This window comes from Haemaphysalis longicornis, unplaced genomic scaffold (genome assembly GCF_048455015.1).
Source record: "Haemaphysalis longicornis isolate Haplotype H1 unplaced genomic scaffold, Haemaphysalis longicornis Haplotype H1 scaffold_12, whole genome shotgun sequence".
Lineage (NCBI taxonomy): Eukaryota > Metazoa > Arthropoda > Arachnida > Ixodida > Ixodidae > Haemaphysalis > Haemaphysalis longicornis.
In genome coordinates, this window is record NW_027526225.1 from 111,567,841 (window position 1) to 111,590,391 (window position 22,551).

General features: G+C 45.7%; 1 protein-coding gene across 7 annotated transcripts in view; it reads right to left on the bottom strand.

The window, feature by feature from the left end:
* The window catches only part of LOC144163259 (CAP-Gly domain-containing linker protein 4-like), a 39,813-nt gene that overhangs the window by 5,758 nt on the left and 11,504 nt on the right, over positions 1-22,551 (bottom strand). For 2 of the 7 annotated variants that reach the window (XM_077694133.1, XM_077694134.1), the window contains exons 3-12: positions 19,794-20,049; positions 15,804-15,947; positions 13,493-13,713; positions 10,880-11,015; positions 9,870-10,016; positions 9,246-9,377; positions 8,924-9,080; positions 3,091-3,173; positions 2,354-2,414; positions 2,079-2,176 (exon numbers count right to left, since the gene is read on the bottom strand). In XM_077694133.1, the coding sequence (XP_077550259.1) occupies positions 2,079-2,176; positions 2,354-2,414; positions 3,091-3,173; positions 8,924-9,080; positions 9,246-9,377; positions 9,870-10,016; positions 10,880-11,015; positions 13,493-13,713; positions 15,804-15,947; positions 19,794-20,049 (1,435 nt within the window). The remainder of the gene's footprint in view (positions 1-2,078; positions 2,177-2,353; positions 2,415-3,090; positions 3,174-8,923; positions 9,081-9,245; positions 9,378-9,869; positions 10,017-10,879; positions 11,016-13,492; positions 13,714-15,803; positions 15,948-19,793; positions 20,050-22,551) is intronic. The other 5 variants (XM_077694135.1, XM_077694136.1, XM_077694139.1 and 2 more) reach the window with 5 other exon arrangements.

Genomic DNA, 22,551 nt, shown 5'->3' on the forward strand with positions numbered 1-22,551 from the left:
CCTCCTCATGAGGTCAGGGATTACAGTTACACACCCTGCGAAGGGGCCACAGAGTTTCACACAATAATATCTCAAGAGAAATCTGGTTCTGCGATCATCCGCCACAATGGACGTGATGGGTAGAAGTGGATTCGGATTGGCTCTCAGTGGCTCGCGTCAAGTACTATGGATTGAATCGTGCAGCCAGTTTTGTTTTCATCGTGGTCTTGCTTGCTCACCTTTGCTGGTGAAGGTAATATGAAGCACATTAGGAAAACCTTTCGGAAATGCGTTTCGCTTTAAACTCGATGTGACACGTGCGCTGGTACCACGCTCAGTGAATATGTTTTATAACCAAAATTGCCAGTCCGGCGTGTTGTCATCCATTCATTGCCAGCAGAACGAGCACGAAAACACATAGACGGCAGTGAATTTACCTGCGAAGTAGGTGTTGCATAGCCAGTTACCCATAATCACTAATGAAATTACACAGCCTGCAAGAGTACTCTACGAAATGTTTGAATGGTAGATCATGAACACTATTAACAATGCTGACACAACAGCACGCATGACTACAGGCTTTGCTTCAAAAAACCGTAACTGTGGATTCTGTAAGAGGACATTAACTTGCACAATGTGCGGTTCACAAACTTAGAGAGCAAAACCTACAAAAAGCATGCCACGACGTTGTTCTCGCACAAGGCCTAGCGTGAGTGCAATTAAAGCTTCAGTAAAAGCTCAGTCCAAATGCCTATTCCTAATAAAGTAAGTGCGCAAACAAGAATGCTGCCATGCCAAAAAAAGTGTGCTGGATGCTGTTCACTAAGACATTTGTTATGTCACTGCTTCAGACTCAATGCTACTACTACAGTGCCATGCCGCAGATCACAAGCAGTACCTAGTGCCTACAAATTTAATTTTTTTTCCTAAAAGCTACGATGTGTTCAGGAACTAAAAACAAAAATAAGTACGAAAAAAATATCATCCACTACCAATAACTGTGCTACCAGGGTGCTTACGAGGTGCCGACATTAGCATTTGAGGGGGCGCACTGGTCTTAACCAAAAAAGTCTATTTTTGCAGTTATGATGATGAGACTTGGGGGGTGTACGTAGTTTTTCCTTCTGATTGTAGATATAAACTTTGTTTTTGTGTAAAATGACTATATTCAAATTTATTTGGACTTTTTATATTTGATTTTCTGACAGCCTTTGTAAAAAACTGCTGGAGGGATGCAGCTGAACTAAGTACCACTGAACTGTGCGCAAATCAAGGAGTGCAATAAGACTAACATAATCATTCTATCTGGTCTGTGGCAGAAGTTACGACTGTTTGAAGTTTGGGCCTGGAAGGCAAAAACAGTTTTTCTGGCTCCCACCTTTCAAGCCCAAACTTCGAACAGTTGTAACTTCTGCTGCAGACCAGATAGAATGCCTAAGTTAGTCTTTTTGCACTCCTTGATTTGTGCACAGTTCAGTGGTACCTAGTTCAGCTCCATCCCTCCAGCAGTTTTTTTACTAAGGCTGTCAAAAAATCAAATATCAAAATCCAAATAAATTTGAATATAGGCGTTTTACACAAAAACAAACTTTATATCTACAATCAGAATGAAAAACTACATACGCCCCCTAAGTTTCATCATCATAACTGCAAAAAAAGATTTTTTGCCCAAAGACCGATGTGCCACGTTCAGTGCACCACCAAGAATGCATTGCCTTCAACAACTACAGCATTTTTTCCAGCTAAGCTGCTTAGGAAGGCAATCGCTGGCAATGCAGTGATGTTTTTTTATAGATATCCTATGCTACAGCTGCTACTTTGCCAGGCACAGATAAGGAACCTGAAATATCAGTAGAAACTACTAATTTTTAAAAGCAGCGGCAAGAAACTTTTGCTTACGCAGAAACGAACTGCATACACAAGAAACGTAGTGGCTTCCTGGTGGCAATGACTCCCTTACAGTATATATCTCGCCCCCTCACAACCACAGACGGTTATATAGTACTGCATGTTAGTGTTGCGTCAAACGGTGCGTTCAGATTAGCGAAACACAAGTCGCTTTCAAAAAAGGGGCAAACGGACCTGAAGGGGGGGCTTACCGAGCTCATTGCAGACAAACACATTCATCCCCACGGTCAGCCAGCAGCCCTTCTTGAGAACGGTCTGCACGGTCTTAACATGCTGGGACTTTGCGCTGCTTTCGGTGGTGGCGGGAGCAGACAAGACGGTGGAAACAGGCGGTTAGGGTTCGCAGCGCAGAGGTTGACGGCGGCACAACGCGCATGCAGCACGACAGGCAGAGCAGCGTTGTGAGAGACAAGCGCGGCAAAGAAGCGGCTGGCATTCGCAGCGTGACAGGGCGAGACAGACTCACGGTGGCTTCTTGTCCGCGGGGTTGGACCGCTGGGACGCCGGACTCCCTCCCGAGTCGCCATCTGGAATGAAGCCAAACTCGTGCCGTCGAGTGTCAAGATAAAGTCACTGATGTCCCCCATAACCGAAGCATTGAGCCGACCAACGAGAACTGCAGTAAGCTACCTGAAGGATTGCTGGCTGTGGCGAGGATCTATTCAATGCCTGCCAAAGTCGGATGACGACTGAGTCACATGGAGCAAGTGGCAGAAAGAAAGGACAAGAGAAAGGGGAGGAAGGGGGGACATATGAGAAGGTACAAGTTGCAGGACAGTTGCAGGACAGTTGCAGGACAGGACAGGACAAGTTGCAAGACAGGACAGTACTGTGGCTAGCTTCATTCACTTTTTCCCCCCTTTCATATTTTTATTCTCTCTGTAATACGATTCTATAACTACTGCAGGATTAGCTGATGCTTCTAGTTTCACCAAAGCTAAACACCTCAGAAAGCTTGTGCTGTTAAGCAGTAAAACACAACCCACATCAACTTGAATCATGAGAAAGCTTTCTAAAAATTGAAATTAAAGTTACACAAACAACTCGGCACCTAAACAACGTCAATGAACTACAACAGGCTGTGGTTGCCCTGTTTTCAACGTATGATGCGCTTCTTTGTTGAACATTGTGTGTAGAGACGGTTGCGCACCTATCGATACGAGCTTTGCATTACCATTGGTGCCCTAATCCCACCGGTACTACCTGTGGAGCTCCTGCTCAGAGACGTGTTCAGGTCAACCAAGGAATCCAGATCAGATGCCTCCTCATCAGTTCCGGGAGGTATCCTGAGACACAGGTCAAATAATAGGGGAGAAACGTTACAGAAGTACAATTTTGTGACACAGCAATATGAAAGTAAAAAAAAAAAAAAAAGGGAAACACAACCTCATGCTCAAAACAATAAGAAGTAAGTACAAAGTATTTATACAAGTATTTCTCGTCTGTCCAATATAACTGCGTGTGGCAATGATAAGTCTATGGTAGCGCTTGCAATAGTCAACACCAAATGTCACATCTACTGGCAAAGCATGTCTACAGAGAATCTTGACACGCTGCAGGGCTTCTAAAATAGATGTGCTTTCAGTGATGCATTTTATCTTATGAAATAGCTCGTTATTATCCAGTCGCCAGATGATGCTCTAAAAAAATCGGCATTACATATGTCATGCGAGACTTAAAATGAACCGTGTTTAATTTGAAGCCATAAAGTAAAGGAATAAACTGTCCTGGCCTATACGCGTATGCATAGCTGAAAGATGTAGGACCTGTTGATCAATGGCTCCCATCGGCAAAACAAGCTCAGAGAAAGAGAGAAATCATCTCCAAGTTTTGTACGGCGGGGAGCAACAGTAGTTGCCTCTAATGCTGCTTAATCGACAGAGCTTGTCCAATAATAATCATCTTTAAAAAACATTGGCAACTGTTAGGCAGACCTCATAGAGCAGAGTGCCAAACTGCAAATGTGGCCGATTCCGAACTTGGCTGTAGAATTTTTGTTTCCTAAATACCTGCCTCGAAGAAACCTTCCTGGCCATTCCAATTGTGATTGCAATGCACATAAAATTCAGACTAAATCACTGCAGAGCTGGTTAACTGTTTCAGTTTTAACTGTTTTACCAATTTCGGTGAGCAAATCTTGCCACTGCCACACTTCAACTGCTTTACTAAGTCGGACGACAAAATCTTCTTAATTGCCACTGAAATATGGTGGCTGTAAACTTGTAAGTTCATTTATTTTTTTGGCCTAATTTAAAGCCTAAGTACCCGTAAAAGCCCTGACTTGGATTTCACCCTTTCAAATTCAAGATAAGATACCATTCTACGTATTTACATCTAAAGTGGGTTGCACATAATGAGCAAAACAAACCCTTAACTGTCCATTCTACACTAGTTGAATTGACGATTTTACTATAGGGCGATTCCACGAGAGAACGAACATGCGTGTACACGACCATTTTTTGTTCATTCTGGTTTTTTATTATATATGCGCGCAATATGGAAACCCCCGAAAATCAAGTTTGTTTTCTCCTGAGGTGCGTAGTTCGGGAGAAAAAAATGTTTGAATGTGCCCGGAGCGCAGCGGTGGTTTCGGCAACTGCAGATTTTTCCAAGTTTGCGTCTCTGTGTACGTCAAGGAGTACAAGGGGTGTGTATAAAATGTTTTGGGCCATAAACTAGACCAGAATGCTAATCTGTATAACGCAAAATCAGCGTCATGCAGCGAACAAAAAATAAAAAAAAAAATCGTGAAATCGGCCCAGACGATAATTTGTTAGTGTTTTTGACGCCCCCTATCTACATTTCTTCTTTTCTGAAAAACTTGTAAGTCGGCCATTTTATTGGCCATACGTATCTGAACGCATAAACAAAAGATGGTTTTTGTAGAAAATTTAGAAGTACTAAGAAAAATTGAATAACTTCGGCTCTTTTTCAGAAATTGCGCAAATTCAAAACTCAATATAAAAAAAAACCCATACTCGATTTTCTTCAAAATTGAGAAAATAAGACTCCTTTACTTGGACAACAAAACTGTGGAAAAACATGTTGCATCATCTTGTACAGAACAAAGTTATAAGGGGCCAAACTTGGGGCTCGCGCGACGCGTCTTGGCGCGCCGCGGTAAGTTCTGGCCGCTGTTGCCGGACGTTGCGCGGGTGTACACGGGCGGTAATTCATATTCCACTGCCCCATGCCGGCACGATCAATCTCTTTCCAGTATTCCCAAACGAAAAAAACTATTCTGGAGATTCTTCTGTTTTTTTTTTTTTTTTTTTGCCCGCCTCTGTTTCCCTAATTTGTTCTTTAACGAGCTAACTTTCTGGCCGATATCAGCTCGAAAGCGCTCCTTTGCGGCGCCAGTATTTTGCGGGATGCAAAACAAAAAAAAAACAAAGGTTCCTCCGATGCGCAGGCAACCGAAACAGATGGCGCTCGGGCAGTTACAAGGGAGGGAATGGATTGACCTTCAGACCCTAATCAGTTCCCCACCACGACGGGCGCATTTCCGCTGGTGGTGCATGGTGCGCTGGCGTCAGTACAGGGTATCCCACCGCATTCTTTGAGGCAAACATGAGAGAACGACCTTAAAAATAACTAGCCAGGAAACAAACACCTGCACCATGGCTTACGAGGCCGTAGGAGGCTTTTCGGAGACGCCACGTGCACGCGAATCTATTTTTCTGGAATGAGAATCAGGTGCGGTCGGGTACCTGGCTTCTTGGCGTATTATTAAATTCCGGTCTGTTGTCATATTATTGCCGTATATTTATTGTTTAGTCACATATAAGAAAGGCGAAGCGTACATTACAGTATTACTAGCGATTTTGATACGCTTGCGTACGAAAATTGCAGTAAGGGGAGGCTACTGCCCCGTCCTTTTCTGTCCTTCAACTCACTGGTTGATGGGCTCTCAACGGATGCTTCCCTTTGCTTTACTCTTGCCATATTTTTGTTTGCTTTTGACTCCTCCCCTTAAAAGTTTTTTTTTTTTTTTTTTTTTCATGGGTGGATGCTTTCGTTTGTGCCTAAGTGTTTGCACGTGGATTTGTGCGCGTGTTTGCTTGCTCGATAACCCGCACACTCTTATCCTGATAGATGTGGCAGGGGAAGCCTAGCGGATGTTGTTCTGAAAAAAAAAAAATGTGACCCGTTCACCCACCCACAGTTCATTCCCGCCCAAGTCTTGCACTCACCCCAGCATGAAGTGTGCGTCTGCGTTTATTGTGCGAATGCCGACCTGTCTGCTTTGGCCCTGCAAAATGTTACAGGGGTTGACCGAAGAATGAGCAACTTAAAGGAGCTTTGTCTTTGCACCTCACCATCGACGCAGTGTTTCTTGGGCGCGTGCCGGCAATTCCCAATGTCCGACAACCTTACCATGTCCGCTTTGGGCGTTTCGGACGAAGAAGACGTCACATACGCTGTATGGGAAATTGGTTCTCTGATAAAAAAGAGTCTACCGCCAGCTGTATTCGTGAAGGAGCTAGGCAAATGGGTCACCAAGTGGATTTCCCATGACTCTATTAGGCGGACCCAGGCCATTGCCATAAATGAAGCGAAAAGATGCGAACAGCGATCAAGCATTGTACTGCACTTCGACTTCTCTGAAAATTGGACAGTTATTCTGCCAAATGAAGTCCAGTCGTACCACTGGCACAAAACACAGGTTTCACTGTTTACGTGCGTTGTAACTACAAGAAAATCAGTTCAGAGCTTCGCAGTAGTTAGCGATCACATGCAACACGATACCGCACATGCATGCTATGCGCTCGCTGCACAAGGTGCACGAATGCCTGGAGGAAAGTGCCCCTGTGTACAGCTACGTTGTTTACGTTAGTGACGGTGCAGCCAGCCATTTCAAGAAGAAATATCAGCTGTACGAACGTTCCAGAGCAAACTACACGTCTGCGAAGTGGCTGTGCTTGACTGTATGAGCGCCCGAGGAAGCTGTGGTGCAGATATTATAAATATTTTACTTGAGTTGTATTCCCACACGTATGCCTTTTGCTGTGTCCCTGACTGTAAATAATTAATCACGATAGTCTGACAGCCAATTTCCAAACTTGTGTCTTTTTGCTTGAATAAATATTCTTGAGAAAAAACTGAAATACCTTCAGTAATTTACTCGTGCTGTGACCGAAGCGCCAAATTAATAGAAAATTTCGACCACTCCTACCACTTCTACCCGATATAACCACCGGAAAAACTTTTCCTGTTGTTTCGAATCCTTCTTTCCTTTCCCTATAAGAAGAGTGGCGTTCGCAAAGGAGCGCTTTCGAGCTGGTATCGGCCAGAAAGTTAGCTCGTTAAAGAACAAATTAGGGAAACAGAGGCGGGCAAAAAAAAAAAAAAAAAAAACAGAAGAACCTCCAGAATAGTTTTTTTCGTTTGGGAATACTGGAAAGAGATTGACCGTGCCGGCATGTGGCAGTGGAATATGAATTACCGCCCGTGTACACCCGCGCAACGTCCGGCAACAGCGGCCAGAACTTACCGCGGCGCGCCAAGACGCGTCGCGCGAGCCCCAAGTTTGGCCCCTTATAACTTTGTTCTGAACAAGATGATGCAACATGTTTTTCCACAGTTTTGTTGTCCAAGTAAAGGAGTCTTATTTTCTCAATTTTGAAGAAAATCGAGTATGGGTTTTTTTTTATATTGAGTTTTGAATTTGCGCAATTTCTGAAAAAGAGCCGAAGTTATTCAATTTTTCTTAGTACTTCTAAATTTTCTACAAAAACCATCTTTTGTTTATGCGTTCAGATACGTATGGCCAATAAAATGGCCGACTTACAAGTTTTTCAGAAAAGAAGAAATGTAGATAGGGGGCGTCAAAAACACTAACAAATTATCGTCTGGGCCGATTTCACGATTTTTTTTTTTATTTTTTGTTCGCTGCATGACGCTGATTTTGCGTTATACAGATTAGCATTCTGGTCTAGTTTATGGCCCAAAACATTTTATACACACCCCTTGTACTCCTTGACGTACACAGAGACGCAAACTTGGAAAAATCTGCAGTTGCCGAAACCACCGCTGCGCTCCGGGCACATTCAAACATTTTTTTCTCCCGAACTACGCACCTCAGGAGAAAACAAACTTGATTTTCGGGGGTTTCCATATTGCGCGCATATATAATAAAAAAACCAGAATGAACAAAAAATGGTCGTGTACACGCATGTTCGTTCTCTCGTGGAATCGCCCTATACGCTGCGATGTAAGGGCAACTCCAAAATTACGCCATGGCCTAGACATCATCTGCAGCCAGCTGATAGTATTTCAACTTCCTCGGAGCTCCTCTGGTGCAGTCGACACTCGGCAATTCAAAGTAGCTTACTGGAATTTTTGGTTAATTAGAAGTGATGTGCTGGTCCCCACAATTTTACATGCCCTTCGAATTAAAGAAACCGCTCAATGCAAAGCTAAAACACATTATATCGATTACTTCAAAGTTATTTCAAATAAGAAGCATCGAGATGACCGTCATTTCTCGATAAAATTCAAAATTTTCAAGTGCAAAAACAGTGCCACGCTCTGTACTGGTGTCAACACATTTGCAACAGGGGCAGCACAAAGTTGATAAAGCTGCAGTCCAGTTGACACTGGTGCCACCGTACGCATCTCTCTCTCTTGAGGCCCCGAACCTTCTTTGCTACGCATAGCGCCGTGGAGGCTTCAGGCTTCGACTTTAACGATAAGTCTCAACTACCGTGGCAACCCATGTGGTATGTCTGACTTGGTGACGGAAGTCAAGATTGTGAACAGAGACGCGTTGCAGACTAATAGCAATGTCGTTATTGTGCTCTTTGTTTAATTGGAAGTTCGGTTAGTTCAAAGTGTTTTGCAATCCCAGTATTAGGAGGAGTCAACTGCATAACAAATTATAAAAATGGTAAGTGATAGAGGAAGCCCTGGGGGCTCCCACGATGCACCACTTGACCTTGGACGGCAGGGATAAGTATTAGGAGGAGTCAACTGCATAACAAATGCTAAAAATGGTAAGTGATAAGAGGAAGCCCTGGGGGCTCCCACAACGCACCACTTGACCTTGGACGGCAGGGCGAAGACCCCATGGTTGGGCGGGCAGGTGAAGTAGGTGGTGCCGTTGACAGAGCCGTTGTTCTTCCCTTCAGGCTTGGCCAGCTCGATGCCGCACCAGTACCCTGTGCGCGCAGGCGTCAGTTGCTCGGACACGGCTTACAACATCGACACACACGAGACAGGCACGAGACATGGAGGAGAGGAGAGACACACAAGAAGACATGCACGTTAAAATTGGTGCTAGTCACGATGGAGGGGAGTGTGTGAGAGGGGACGCCCCACATGCAAGCAAGCAGCCACAGTGTCGGGGGGACACCAACCTGGTGCAAACTGAGTCTCGCCCAGAAAGCGCACCACTCCTTTCCGCTGCCCCACGACGACGGAGTCTCCGATGGAGAGCTTATTGTTCTTCCGGTCGTACAGGTGCTGCTTTTGTCGCAGCGTCGACAAACCTGAAGATGTGACAAACTGTTTTTGGCCAACCATTTACACTCTTCCTAAGCACTCTGTTAACCGCTCGCTTTTAATCAGGCCGTATGAAAACACAAAATACAAAAAGTCCAGTGGAAAAGCACACCACGAGCTTTAAGGGTATTGGGAACTTGAAATATTTACATAAGGCAAGCATTAGCATCCCTAGCATCTTAGCATCCTTAGCATCCACAAAATGCAAGTCTATGTGTGAAACAATGCTACTTCAAAAACAAGAGTATTTACTAATATTCTCAGGTCACCCACAAAGCATTTGCACAGTGCTTTTGGATCTGCCACGAATAAATTAAGACCACAGCAAGCCTTCAATGTTAAAAATGCTCGAGATTGTGAGGATGGGTAGAATTCCTTCTTTACACTGCAACAATTAATCATACTATTGCTTGGTCGAAATCAGTGAATATGCTAGCAGCATGTCTGAAACAGGCGTTAGATCCCAGCCGACAACTTACCTGTCTCAATTTTTGAGGAAACGTGCGACACATCAACCTTCGGGTATGAAATGCTCTTTGGTGGTCGATTTGGCTTTGTGGGGGACAGTGCGTCAACTTGCGTGCTCCCGTCATACTTCTGGATCTTTGTGATCGGTGCAAATATTCCTGCACGGAAACACGTCTCTGAGAGAAATGCTTCATAACAAGTTCGGATATTGTTTCTTTATGAAACGCGTGTAGTTATAGTCTTAAGCCAATAAAAAAAATAAAATACCATACCGTTAGAAAAATCAAGTCAGCTAGTGCATTGAAACCCTAAAATGCTTCATTCAGCAAATTCTAAACACTTATGTGATTGTCACTTCTACTGAAGCAAAAGTTAATGTGAAGAGTAATGGTGCAGCGAAATGCAAGGGAATGCGTATGGCAAATTGACATTTTCTATTAACATTTCCTTCTCTGTTCCCTCAATAAGTACAAAAACTGATATTTCAAACAGAGTACAGTACACAAATCCAAAATTATGATAAACTTTTTGCAGAAAGATACACTTGCAGTGCACTAAGGAAAGCCATGATGCCTTACAAGATATGCAACTACAAAACAAGTGACAAAATTTCGGGCGACCACAAAAGGGGGCCGAATATTCGTTGTCACGTGAAATTATTGATTAAAATTTGATTGATCGAAATTTGATTGATTGATTTTGAAATTTGATAGATTGCTTTAATTTAATTGATTTATTGATCAAAGTTTGATTGATTGACTGATTGGTCAAAATTTGATTGACTGATTGATCAGATTCTGATCGATCAAAATTTATTTATTTGTTTATTTATTTATTTTCAGTTAGCCGTATTATGAAGTCTTGGTCGATCTCATCTTGTGGAAGGGCTTTTGCCCGTTACATGCCGGAATACAACACCCAGCTTGGTCATGCGTCGTGATGTTCCGCGGAGTGCCTAGCACCACAAATGTGGCTATCTCTGATCTAACAGCCGAGGGTATGAAGAGAGTCGAAGCTGTACCGTGGTTCATGGGACACTGGAAGTAGGAGACGCCACCGAGCGAGCCGTCGTTCTTTCCGAGCGGGTTGCACAGCTCCACCCCTGCCCAGATCCCGGTCGCAAAGTGGATGGTGCCGCAATAGCGCAAGGTGCCAACCTGCAGGAATTAAACATTGTATTTTTAAACAGTCAAGCAAACCGCACTAGACACCGAAGTAAATTTTAACAATTGTATAAGCCTGAAATAAAAGTTATTACAAGTAGCACCTTTCTTGGAAAGTTTGACATACAAAATTTCACAGATCTAGTGTTGAGCGAGGGTTTCTCACACTGCATTGTGTGGCCTGATCTAGCCAGGTGTTTTCTAATACATACGTTAACTGCACAAGCAGGAATGTTGCAGTTGTCAAACTAAGGACTCAAGAATAAGAAAAAAGAATACTGACATACCATTATGTTATTAAAAATGTAAACACAACCGTGCTTTAAAATTTAAATAAAAAAAAAACAGGACTTGAGTTTTGAGCTTGAGCTACAGTTGAACCTCGATATAACGAACCTCGATTTAACGAAATTCGCGATATAACGAATTTTTTCAAGTTTTCTATCAAAATTTTGCTAAATCCATGTATTTCTATCTCGATATTACGAAGTAATTTCGTGCGGCGCTTTCGATTTAACGAAGTCATGGCGAGAAAGGAAGAACGAAATTCCGGTCGAGGCACGTTTTATTTTGCCTCTCAGAGCCTACATTGAAAACATTCAGTACTCACATTAACTCTTAAAAGGCTAAAATGAAAGAAAAGCGTTGAATTATGCGGTTGACAACAATTAAAAGCGATGAAAGAAGCTGCTCAAAAACCGTTAGCGGCTATGGACGGTTTAATAGTGCCGCCACCATTTTGACGTCTCCATCGTTGCCTACGCCAGCGCCCTCTATGCTTAGGCTGCCGAAGCCTACTTCAAGTGTTTTTTTCTACGCGTCCTTGCTCACGGTGCTGCTGCTCTAGGTTGTGCTCGCTGATAGCCACATTAATATTTTGTTCGTCCATCATTAGATGAGTCTTATAAGCAGCATGAGCACTCCAAGGGAAAGAAAAGTGTTCCGAACAAGAGCCCGAGGAAGTGTCGGTGAAACTTAAGGCCACCGAAGTGATGGATGCCATCGACGTTCCGCGGAGGCACGCAGGGGCACTGCAATGGTTAAGAGCAAGCCTTGTTAGCGCTGTCAGCAAAGAGCGTCACGTAAAGCCCACCCTGGTCAAGAAACGCCAAGCACTGCTTACGGACTTCTTCACTACGGCTTGAACATCGAGTGCTGGTGGCAATAAATTGCTCTCCGAACGTGGTCAAAACGTGTTCATTAGACAGCTGCGATGCGGAGAAATCGGTTTCTTTAGGGCTCAGCGGGCATAAAATTAATTGCTTAATCAAATTTGGCCAGAAGATATTTAATGTAAGCTTTCCGCTTTAGCGGGAGCACGTAAGCGCTGCTCCACAAAGTAAAAGCGTTTCGTGTGTACTCCGCTCAACTCTAAATCATGGCTTTATCTCGAGTGTCGTGGTTGCATCACACGCCCATACTGCAGAGCCTTTGTGCATGAAAAAAGTTCTTCGAAAGCTTTATAGCACCCTTCCGCAGTTGGCCCGCCGCACCCCTCAACACCACGCCTAAGCCTACCACCGAACGGAAGAAAAGAGGCGTAACTTCGAACCAGCACCTCGCCAGGGTGAAGTTCACGGGGCATTTACGCGGGTTCAATTGACTAACAGCAGCGTTTAGTAGTGACCGAAATGAAAAAAAAGAAAAAGTGGAAGCCTAGTCTGTTATCATATTTAATGAGGCGTTGCGGAAAAAGCACCGGTTTTACGACGACACGAACTACTGTCGGGTATCCGAATTCCATTGCCTAAGTGTTGAAGGGTTGAAGCTCTTAATTCACACAATTTTCGCGGCCACTTTTAGTACAAATTTCGCTTTAAGTTAGAGGTAACTACATAGCAGTTGTTTCTGAGCGATGGGCAAGGTTTTGAAACCTCAATAACTGGTTAAATTAACTGTAAAATCGAAACCTCGATTTTACGAAATTCTCGATTTAACGAAATTTTCGGCCGCAAGTACGACTTCGTTATATCGAGGTTTAACTGTATTACGGTAGTCATCATACATGTGCTATCCTAGGCACACATAACGACAGAATTCACACAAGGGGGATTGCTCTATACAAAATAGTTCAGGTATGTCCAACCAATTAGCAATACAGTAATTTCCTGACTTCAAAAATTAGCATGAAAGTATTCAAAGCAATACAAACATATTGGCGTTTATTGATTGATTGATTGATTGTAAGGTTTAATGCACCAACGCTTCACAGGCGATAAGGCGCGCCCTAGTGGAGGGCTCCAGATTAATTTTGACCACCTGGGGATCTTTAACATGCGCCAAAATCTCGAACACACGGGCGTTTTTGCTTTTCGCCTCCATCAGAAAAGCGGCTGCCGCGGCCGAGAATTGAACTTGCGTCCAAACACATTGGCGTTGATTTTACACCACCCGGTGCAAAACCAACCCAATTGCAGTCCAGAAGGCTGCAAGAAGCGAGCCTTTCCCCTGTCCCCGTTCTGTCTCTTCACCTTGGCGCCGCCCACGATGACCTTGTCCCCAATCTTGAGTCCCAGCGACTGCAGCAGAACGCGGCCCGTGGAAGGCGAAGGGGCGGCCTCCTGGGAGGGGGCCCCGCTGTCGGACCCGTGCGCGCCGGGGGGAAGCGAGCAGCGCAGGAGCTCCCGCAGGCTGCACGCCGTGCTCACTTCGTCTGGCAGCGCTTCCCCTTTCCGCACCTCGGGCACGCACTCTGTGCGCAGCACGAGGAAAAAAAGGTACCGGCGGAATGCAACAAACAAATTCACAGTTTGAAACACCATCAAAGGAAACGGCTAAGTTCAGCAAGCTCTTCTATCAATTTGGTGGTGTTGTTACTATCGCAGTAGAATGCTGTGGGTAATCTAAGAGATGCAATTGTCACCAACGCTTGGATGTCCACTGAGAGTGCCTGAATGGCGCCTCAGTAATGCAAATGGGGCATCTGTCATTGAAATGGAGAAAAGGGGACTTCAAGCACTCTTATAATCAGCTGCTCTTTACCTTCTCAAGAACAGCAGCAAGTTTTGTTGGTTACTCACAGTTTAATCTAACAATGGTAAGCAAGCATGCAGGACAACCTCTAGTTCTGGGTGGCTGCTGTGCTTTAGTCTCACTGGTAGCACAAAAATAACAACAGCACATGGTATTTATGCCTTTCTGTACTCTGAAAAGACACTGTGAGAAAAGGTGAAAGAGGATGTACAGTTTCTGAGGTTTAACAGTGGAAAATTTAATTTTCCTTCACAATTTGCACGGTATTCGTGTGAATTTATGTCAGTCTTTCGAGAGTTATCCTTGTGTTAGTCACATACTTCGTGTGCTTTTCTTCGTGAAGAATAAAACTACAAAATGATGCTAAGTATATTGTAGTAGCTGTGCCGTAGCAAAAGTTACCGTGATCTGAAACTCCAAAAGGCATTTTTCTCAGTTTCTGTTTTTGCAAGATCACGCTTTGCTTTACGGGGAAAGGGGGTTGTAATGTTTCTCTTGGGCTAGGATGACAAGACTGGTACCATTGCATTCATATTGAATTGATCTAGCAGGTGATGCTACTTTTATTACTCTGTCATTGCTCACCTATTTGCAAAACTGAGTAAAGATGAGATAATTTTATACGAATGGTTGATATTAATTGTTCACCTCGTTCATGCATTGCAGAAGTCCTCAAAATGAATAAAATGGCACAGCCTGGCAAAGTAGACCTTTGGCATTATATCTATATAAATCATTATCAAGTTTTATCGAGCGAAATTGCTCTAAACCCCCATAAGAAATGCCTCAATAAATAAATTTTAAAGCATTGTACTTCAAACAAATAAAACTATGTTAAAACCAATAACATATTTGAAATCAGCGTAAGAAAACTCATCAAGACTGCCAAGTTTCCTCTAGCTGGCACTAAAAATAAAAAAAAATTGTCTAAAGACCCACCTTCCTCTTAAGTTTTAGCACACCACTTGTCCAAATTGTTTGTTACACAGTGGAACCTCAAACACTGCTATAGTGAATTATCAGCTATGGCAAACTAAATACGAACTTTGGTTGGTCACGCTTTATTTCAATGACACCTATTCTTTTATAATGAAGAATTATTTGACCAGGAGGCCGAGGAACTACTCCAAAAAAAAAACCCCGCAGTGCGAAACTGCAGAAGTGTAAAGGGCTGCTTTGTTCGTGGACACTGTGGAAAATTTCATCCTGCTCAGTGCTGTGAGTAGCCACTAGATGAAGATCACATTCTTCATCACATGAACAATGAATGAATGAATAATTTTATTATAGAAAGGATGGCACTCTGGCCTGTCGGGGGGAATAGGGGAAGGGGTTCAGGGTCGATAAAGCTTAATTAAGTTCTATTGACGAGGTAATAAATAAGGACTCGAGCCTGTTTTGTCAAGTGAACACTGTTCTCTTGCAATTTTGTGTACTCACGTTCCGGTTCATACAACAACAAGCAGAAAGGCAAGTTACCTTGTTTATGGTGGGTTCAAAGCCTTTAAAAATGCATTTTTGCATCAAGTAATTATGCGCGAGCCAGATTGCCGATTTGTTGTAGACGATTCTTACCTCTACTGTTACAACGAATATCCGATATAACGAACTAATTTGCTGTCCCGATATACTTCTTCGTTATAATGAGGTTCAACTGCAACCTTTTTGTGTTTTGTCTAATGCCTCTTTGTTTCGCAAGCATTATGAACTTGAGTGGGTTGTCGGCATCAATGAACAACCCTGACTGCACGGCTTGGCTGCCAAATGGGATCCAATGCGTTCCCTCATACTCTGGCATATTGCACTGACCGAAGGGGATCCTCCCCAGGGCATCCAGGCTGGTCAGACTAGCGCCGCAGTCCACAAGCGTCTGGGCCGCTCCAAGGCACAAGGTGGAGGCCGCAATGTGGAGCGGTGTGCCCCCGTCAAACACTTGGCACGGACTGTCGATGTCTGCATGTTGCAAAGGAGGAGGAGGTGGAACAAATTTACAGGGATGGGGATGCTGTGTCGTCAAAATATCAGGCTCAATTTCTCTCTCGGCGAAGTTGGTCAGAACGCAGAATGCGGTAATGGGTGCAGTCACTCGCGTGCACAACCACGCCCACACACTTTCCAAAACCCTCTCCCTCTTGAAAACAAAGAAAGAGAAGAGTGGATTCAGATAGTTGGTGAAGATGTAGTGAGGGTTAGTTAAATGCAAACGCAAAAGGAAAGAAATGCACAAACACACACATACACAAAAAATGCGGAGAAAAGGTAAAGAAGGAGACTGCCACAAACTGGACTAAGTCCAGTTTGTGGCAAAACTTAAAAGAGCTTTCATATGCCAGGTTTCCCTCACAAAACTTTCCCTCACAAAGAGCTTTCCCTCACAAAACTTAAAAGAGCTTTCATACCCCGTACTGCACAACAACTGGTGCCCAAAGGGCCTTAAAAATCTTTTATGCTAAGATTTCTCGCTTTTAGTAACCATCTTTCTGTCGCTTGCATCAATAAAAAATGCAGACAAGCACACATCTGTTCAGTGTCCCCCCAAACACCATAAATGGGAAACGAAAAAGTGATCCCACCAGTCCAATCTTGACGAAAATAAAACTGACACCTACCATGAAAGTTTATAAAACAAAAAAAACAAAGATGTTTCGGCTCCTGTATGGGAACCTTGTTCACAATAAAATAAAGGCAAAAGTGATCTAGTTTACGCTGGCTTCAAGATGTGACGTAGGCAACGTGCGTACCCTAGTGGGAAGTTGCCGCCATTGCGATGTGTGCTATGTGGTCTGGATTTTCAGGGATTCAAGATAAAGCCATGAGGTCCAGTTTTTAAAGGTCAGTGTCAGTTTTAATCTTTTCCATGTGTTCTCCCGACCGGACAGACTTCCATCCAACTCTTGATTTTATCTGTCCAATCTTGTTCTGCATTAGAGAGTTATAGCAGAGCAGATAAATGGTCCCGGTACGGTACCCAGTACACCTGCACATGCGCACCACCAGTTTTTTTGCCTCAGCGCACGTGCAGTGGTGCCGGTCACCTACCGGCTACCATACCAGGACCGGTTCTCCGGTCTGCTATCACTCTCTATTGTCTAGATCAGTGGTTCTCAGCCATGACTGCCCCGGGGACCCCTTTTGGGCTTGCAAAAGCGATGGGGGACCCCACGATAGAGCATATGTTAATCGGTGTCCATGATGCCAAACAATTTGCACGTGCAGCTTACGTCCAATGCCCGGCTTTTCTGCTTGACGTTAATGAAGATGCGCGTCATAATATTAAACAATTTGCTCTTGAATTCAAAAGTCTTCCAAGCACCTATATGTTGCCTGTTTTTTCCTTCTCACAGCTGGCGTGACGTGAAAAAAGCAGATGTTAAAATATGTGCTACGTGGTGAAGCTAAATGTGTGATGCGGCGAAGCCACCTTTTTGTAGTGCAAGCAAGTGCTGGCAAAATCGAGAAAAGAAGGGTGGGGGAAAAAGATTTTGAGGGAGGCCTCGCGGACCCCTTAAAGGGGCTCTGACACAAAAATTTTGCATCTTGTTTTTTTTGTTGCGATAAGTAGCTAGTGACCTACTTATAACCTGTAGAAACCTCATTTGCTTCAGCATGCGACGGTTGTTTAATTAGAGGCATTTTCAATGCGGCCAGTCGCAGTTTCGGTTTCAGCGAGTGCCGCGAAATGATGGAATTTGTGGATTTTGTGTGAACAAAGCTGACCACGTGACCATCAGAGGGATATCACAGAGAAGAGCCGCCATAGCACTGTCGAATCCGCATCGACGGCAGTTTCTGCGAATGCCCCCACGTACTGATTTCGTGAGGCGCTTAATTAAAAAGCGACCGTGGATGTGACACAGGCGCTGCGAGTGCAAACGCTACCGCAGCTAAAGAACGATGCGCGACGCTCGAGACGGTGGGTGGCAAGACACGCGCTCGGAGTAGCCGGCCGGTCTGCCTACAGGTCCGCCTACAGATGTGTTCGGCTTAGCACTGCGGCGGATATTCGAGTGCCGCTCTCGTAAGCGGTGCTGATGACAATTTTTAATGCAACCCGCCATCGCATCATTAACTCCTTTCTCATGTAAGCCACCATGGTCGGGACTTGGGGGCAATTTCGTGCAGCGGTAACAACCTATCACTCGAGCTACCTGCGCCGGCCTGGGCCACTTCGCGGCCGTGGGCGCTGCCTGCACAGCGACCGTGCGGCTAGCTCAGTGGGCTTTTCGTGCCTCCGGCGCGTTTTCGCATCCAATGGTAATAAACAGTTATAGAAACAGAGTGCCTGGAATCGCTGTAGAACTTTGGTCGCGGCCAGCTGCCCGATTAGCTGACGAAATCACGGCGCCTCCGCCGCCAACGATCGGGTCGTTCGCTCTCGAGAGCAGAAGCTCCGCCCTCCGGCCCTCCGATTGGAGCGGCGAGCCGGGCGAGCCGGCGAAAAACGGCGGCAGTGCGGAAGCGGCAAACACAAACTCATGACGTGTTTAGATGTTGTTTATTTACACCATATCCTCGGGATGTCGATTGCGCGTGGTCCTCTGCTGGCTGCTCGGTTGCGTTTCGCACACTTTAAAATTGATTTTAAATACGTTCTAGGCTGTATTCGCCGCTGATATTTTGCAGATGATGTATATGTGTTCCCACCAATCTATCTCCGAAGTTATCTCGCCTTCAAAATTTTGTGTCAGTGCCCCTCTAAATGCTCTTGCGGACCTCCTGGGGTCCGCGGACCCCCATTTGAGAACCACTGGTCTAGATGAGAAATCTTGTATTCAGGCCCAATCTCGACAGCTGCAAAACTGTCATTTCGACCTGGCGCCATATCTGGAGTGCTACCCTTCCCCAGAGGTCGGCGGACTCACTCATGAGTCCACTGACTCAGACTCATTTACCCGCCGCGGTGGCTCAGTGGCTAAGGCGTTGCGCTGCTGAACACGAGGTCGGGGGTTCGATTCCCGGCCGCGGCGGCCGCTTTTCTGATGGAGGCGAAAAGCAGAAACGCCCGTGTGTGCGGGATTTCGGCGCACGTTAAAGATCCCCAGGTGGTCAAAATTAATCCGGAGCCCTCCACTACGGCGCGCCTCATCGCCTGCGTTGCGTCGGCGCGTTACACCCTACAATCAATCAATCAATCAGACTCAGACTCATTTGGACTCAAACTTACGCGTGAGCCTAAGTTTGAGATAGCGTGAGGCTAGTGTGGCATGACGAGCTTGAGCTTGAGTTAGTTCGAGCTGAGTGAGCCCAAGTGAGTTTGAGCCCAACGCCCCAGTTTGACAACGCCTGAGACAGAATGAGTTTTGAGTCCATTTTGAGTTCTGAGTCCATTTTGAGTTCTGAGTTCACTTTGAGTTTTCATTCCATGTTGAGTTCTGAAGTATATTTTGTGTTCTGAAGTACATTTTGTGTTCTGAAGTACATTTAGCGTTCTGAAGTACATTTAGCGTTCTGAGTAAATTTTGAGTTCTGAGTACATTTTGAGTTCTGAGTACATTTTGAGTTTGAGTAGATTTTGAGCTTGAGTACATTTTGAGCTTTGAGTCCATTAGAGTCCCGAGTTCATTTTGAGTGTTGAGTCCGAGTGAGTTCCGAGTTTTTGCACCGACTGCGAGTTTGAGTTTGAGTGAGCGCAGATGTGCTGCTCAGCAATGAGTCTGAGTTTGAGTGAGTGGTGATTCCAAAATAAATTTGTGAGTGAGTTTGAATGAGCCCCGCCAACTTTTCCGAGGTATGCCCTTGACTGAAGTTCACCCAGCTGTCCCCATGACGCCAACGGTGCAGAAACAAGTTCGCACTCACCCGACCGTTTGGAGGCCCTGAGCAGGAGCTCGATCACAGGAGAGACATCAAAGTAGGCTGCGTAGTGCAGGGGCGCCATGTCCGTCCAGCGACAGCGCAGGCTGGCGTCTGCGCCGTAGTCTAGCAGAATGCCCACTGTCTGCGTCGAGCTCGTCAGGTCGCCCACCCCAGCCGCCCCCGACTTGCAGGCATAGTGCAGAAGGGTCATGTCTGTCAGGCCATCGCGGTCATTCACGTGAGCACCCCTCTTCAAAATCTGCGCCACAAACGAAGAAAAAAAGAAGTGAAGGTCATCAAAGTACGTTTACGCATTGCCGGACACTTGGCAAAGTCGGCACTCCAATTCAATTCAATTTTTTTAAATACAATTTTACTGCGATAATTCATATTTACAGCTGTGTTGTAATGCAGAAATAAGTCCCAAGGCTGATGAAGCCATGCGAGGGACCTCCACTGATGATATACAAAATAAATACTATTACCAGCGATATTACAAAAGAAAAAAAGCATACAGAACCACATACAGAGAACAATAAACTACACTGAACCGCAGATGCAACAACAATATGCGACAGTTTTCAAGGTAAATATTGAGTGATAGTGACAACCTGACTTAAAGGAGTACTGACACGAAATTTCTCGCTTTCAGTTTTTATGCTGTAAAGAATACCTATTGGCCCAGTAATTACGAAAATCGAACCGAAAGCCGCCAGCCGCCAACACAGAATTAATTATAGCACGTTTATTGCAACCAATTTCAAATTTGGTCGCCGCGCGGGAAAATGGCCGTTCGAAGGCCAGCTTGCAAGCACTGCAAGCGGGCAGCCTTACGTCACGGTCTCACCCGTGACGTCAGGGACGTTTTTCTTTCCTCCATGAGTTAGCCGCATCGTCTGCTACGATTACACATGGTCCGCGACTCGCCCGCGCAGTCGACATGTCGTCTGAATCTTCAGACTTGGATGAGTCACTGCCACCCGACAGACAGAACAACTTTATTTGGCCAGGCGATTAGGCCGGCGATGTCTTTGCCGTCGTCCGTTTTTTAATATCACTGCGGCTCGAACCGGCGCAGACCGTGATAGCAACAGCTTGTCGCCACTCTTCTAATCAATCTTAACACAAAAAAGAAGCTCTACATGCGAGAAACTAGATGTTAGTGTGTTGAAAATTGTGCTAGGAGTTGTTATCAGCGCTGAATTTAAAAGTGGCGTTCAGATATTTGCCTACGCTGACCGGCAGCGGAGGTTCGGCGCTCCGACCCAGCACTGTCGGCACCACGGTGCGGTGAGCGGCCGAAAGATGGCGCCACCTGCGCGCTAGAATCAAAACAGGCCGCGGCAGATGTCTTGGTCACCGATCGCAGAAACGGAAATTATTGCCAAAATAAAGCTTCATATGCGAAAAAGGGGATGATAGTGTGGTGAAAAGTTGTGCAGTTGTACAGATACCAGCGATCAAATAGTCGCCACGATACTAAGTTCCCAACACCCAAGGTGACCCGTGCAACCCCGAGCCCGCTGGCTTGGGCGACAGTTCTTGCGGCCGCCGACGTGTACGAACTCCACGAAGTCCACGTTTAGCGCTGCATGTCGTCGGGTGGAAAATAAAGCATCTTGGCGTCGTCGTCGATTTGATCGGGCAGGCTTCCATGAGCAGTACTTCGCATACCGCGAGCTTGCCATAGAACAACTTGGGCGAGCTCGGCGACGCGCGGCCGCCGCGGTGCCCGTCGACATCGCGCACCACGCCGTTTTCGGCACCAGTGCCGAACACCATGCGCCGGCAACGAACTGAAGAGCAAAGACGTCGAACACGCAACGTTTACAAGCATTGCTCACACAGCTACGCCCACGTCTCCTGCCCAAACGAATACCACCGACAACAGCAGCGCAGGATATCGTTTCCGTTTCTGAAAACGACTATATGACGCCACCCTGAACCGGCCAGACACGTAGGCCAATGTTTCGTCACGCCGAAAGCGATTGCGCTAGTGCTGCCGATTTGTGGAAGCTCGCGGCCTGGACAATCAAACTCGATTTTAGATGTGATTCCGGCCTCGGATAGCTGCAAAAATTTCTGTGAGGCATGTCTACAAACTACTGAAGCCAATTATATCATTTTTTAGGTATCAAAATTTGGTGTCAGTACTCCTTTAAGTTTTTTTTTTTTTTTTTTTTTTTTGGGGGGGGGGGGGGGGGGGGTTTAACACACCAACACAACGGAGGCGATGAAGTGCGCTGTAGTGGAGGGCTCCGGATTAATTTTGACCTCCTGAGGATCTTTAACGTGCACCGAAATCTCGTACACACGGACGTTTTTGCTTTTCGCCTCCATCAGAAAAGCGGTGGCTGCGGCTGGGAATCGAACCCGCGTCCTCGTGCTCAGCAGCGCAACGCCTTAAGGCCGATCCACACGGCGGACCAAAACGATTATTTTGACCGCGGTCCGCGCATCACGTGACAGGACGTCACCAGTTCGCGCGGGCCGCCGTTGGTCCGGGCAGGACCGTGGCCCTCGCGGGCCAAATATTCGCCGAGGGTTTACCGTCCGCGGTCTCGACGGCGGACCGCGACATCAATCAGCGTGGTCTGACAGCTCCCGCGCCGCGTGGGCGGAGCCGGGTCCAGTTGCGCCAATAGAGAATGGCGCAGGCAGCGCGGCTGTTTCGAAGCGCTCGAAGGAGCCTGTCAATCACCCCCACTGGGATAGGCGGCGGGCTAGGCTTACAATCGCGACGCATACTTCATCCACGCTT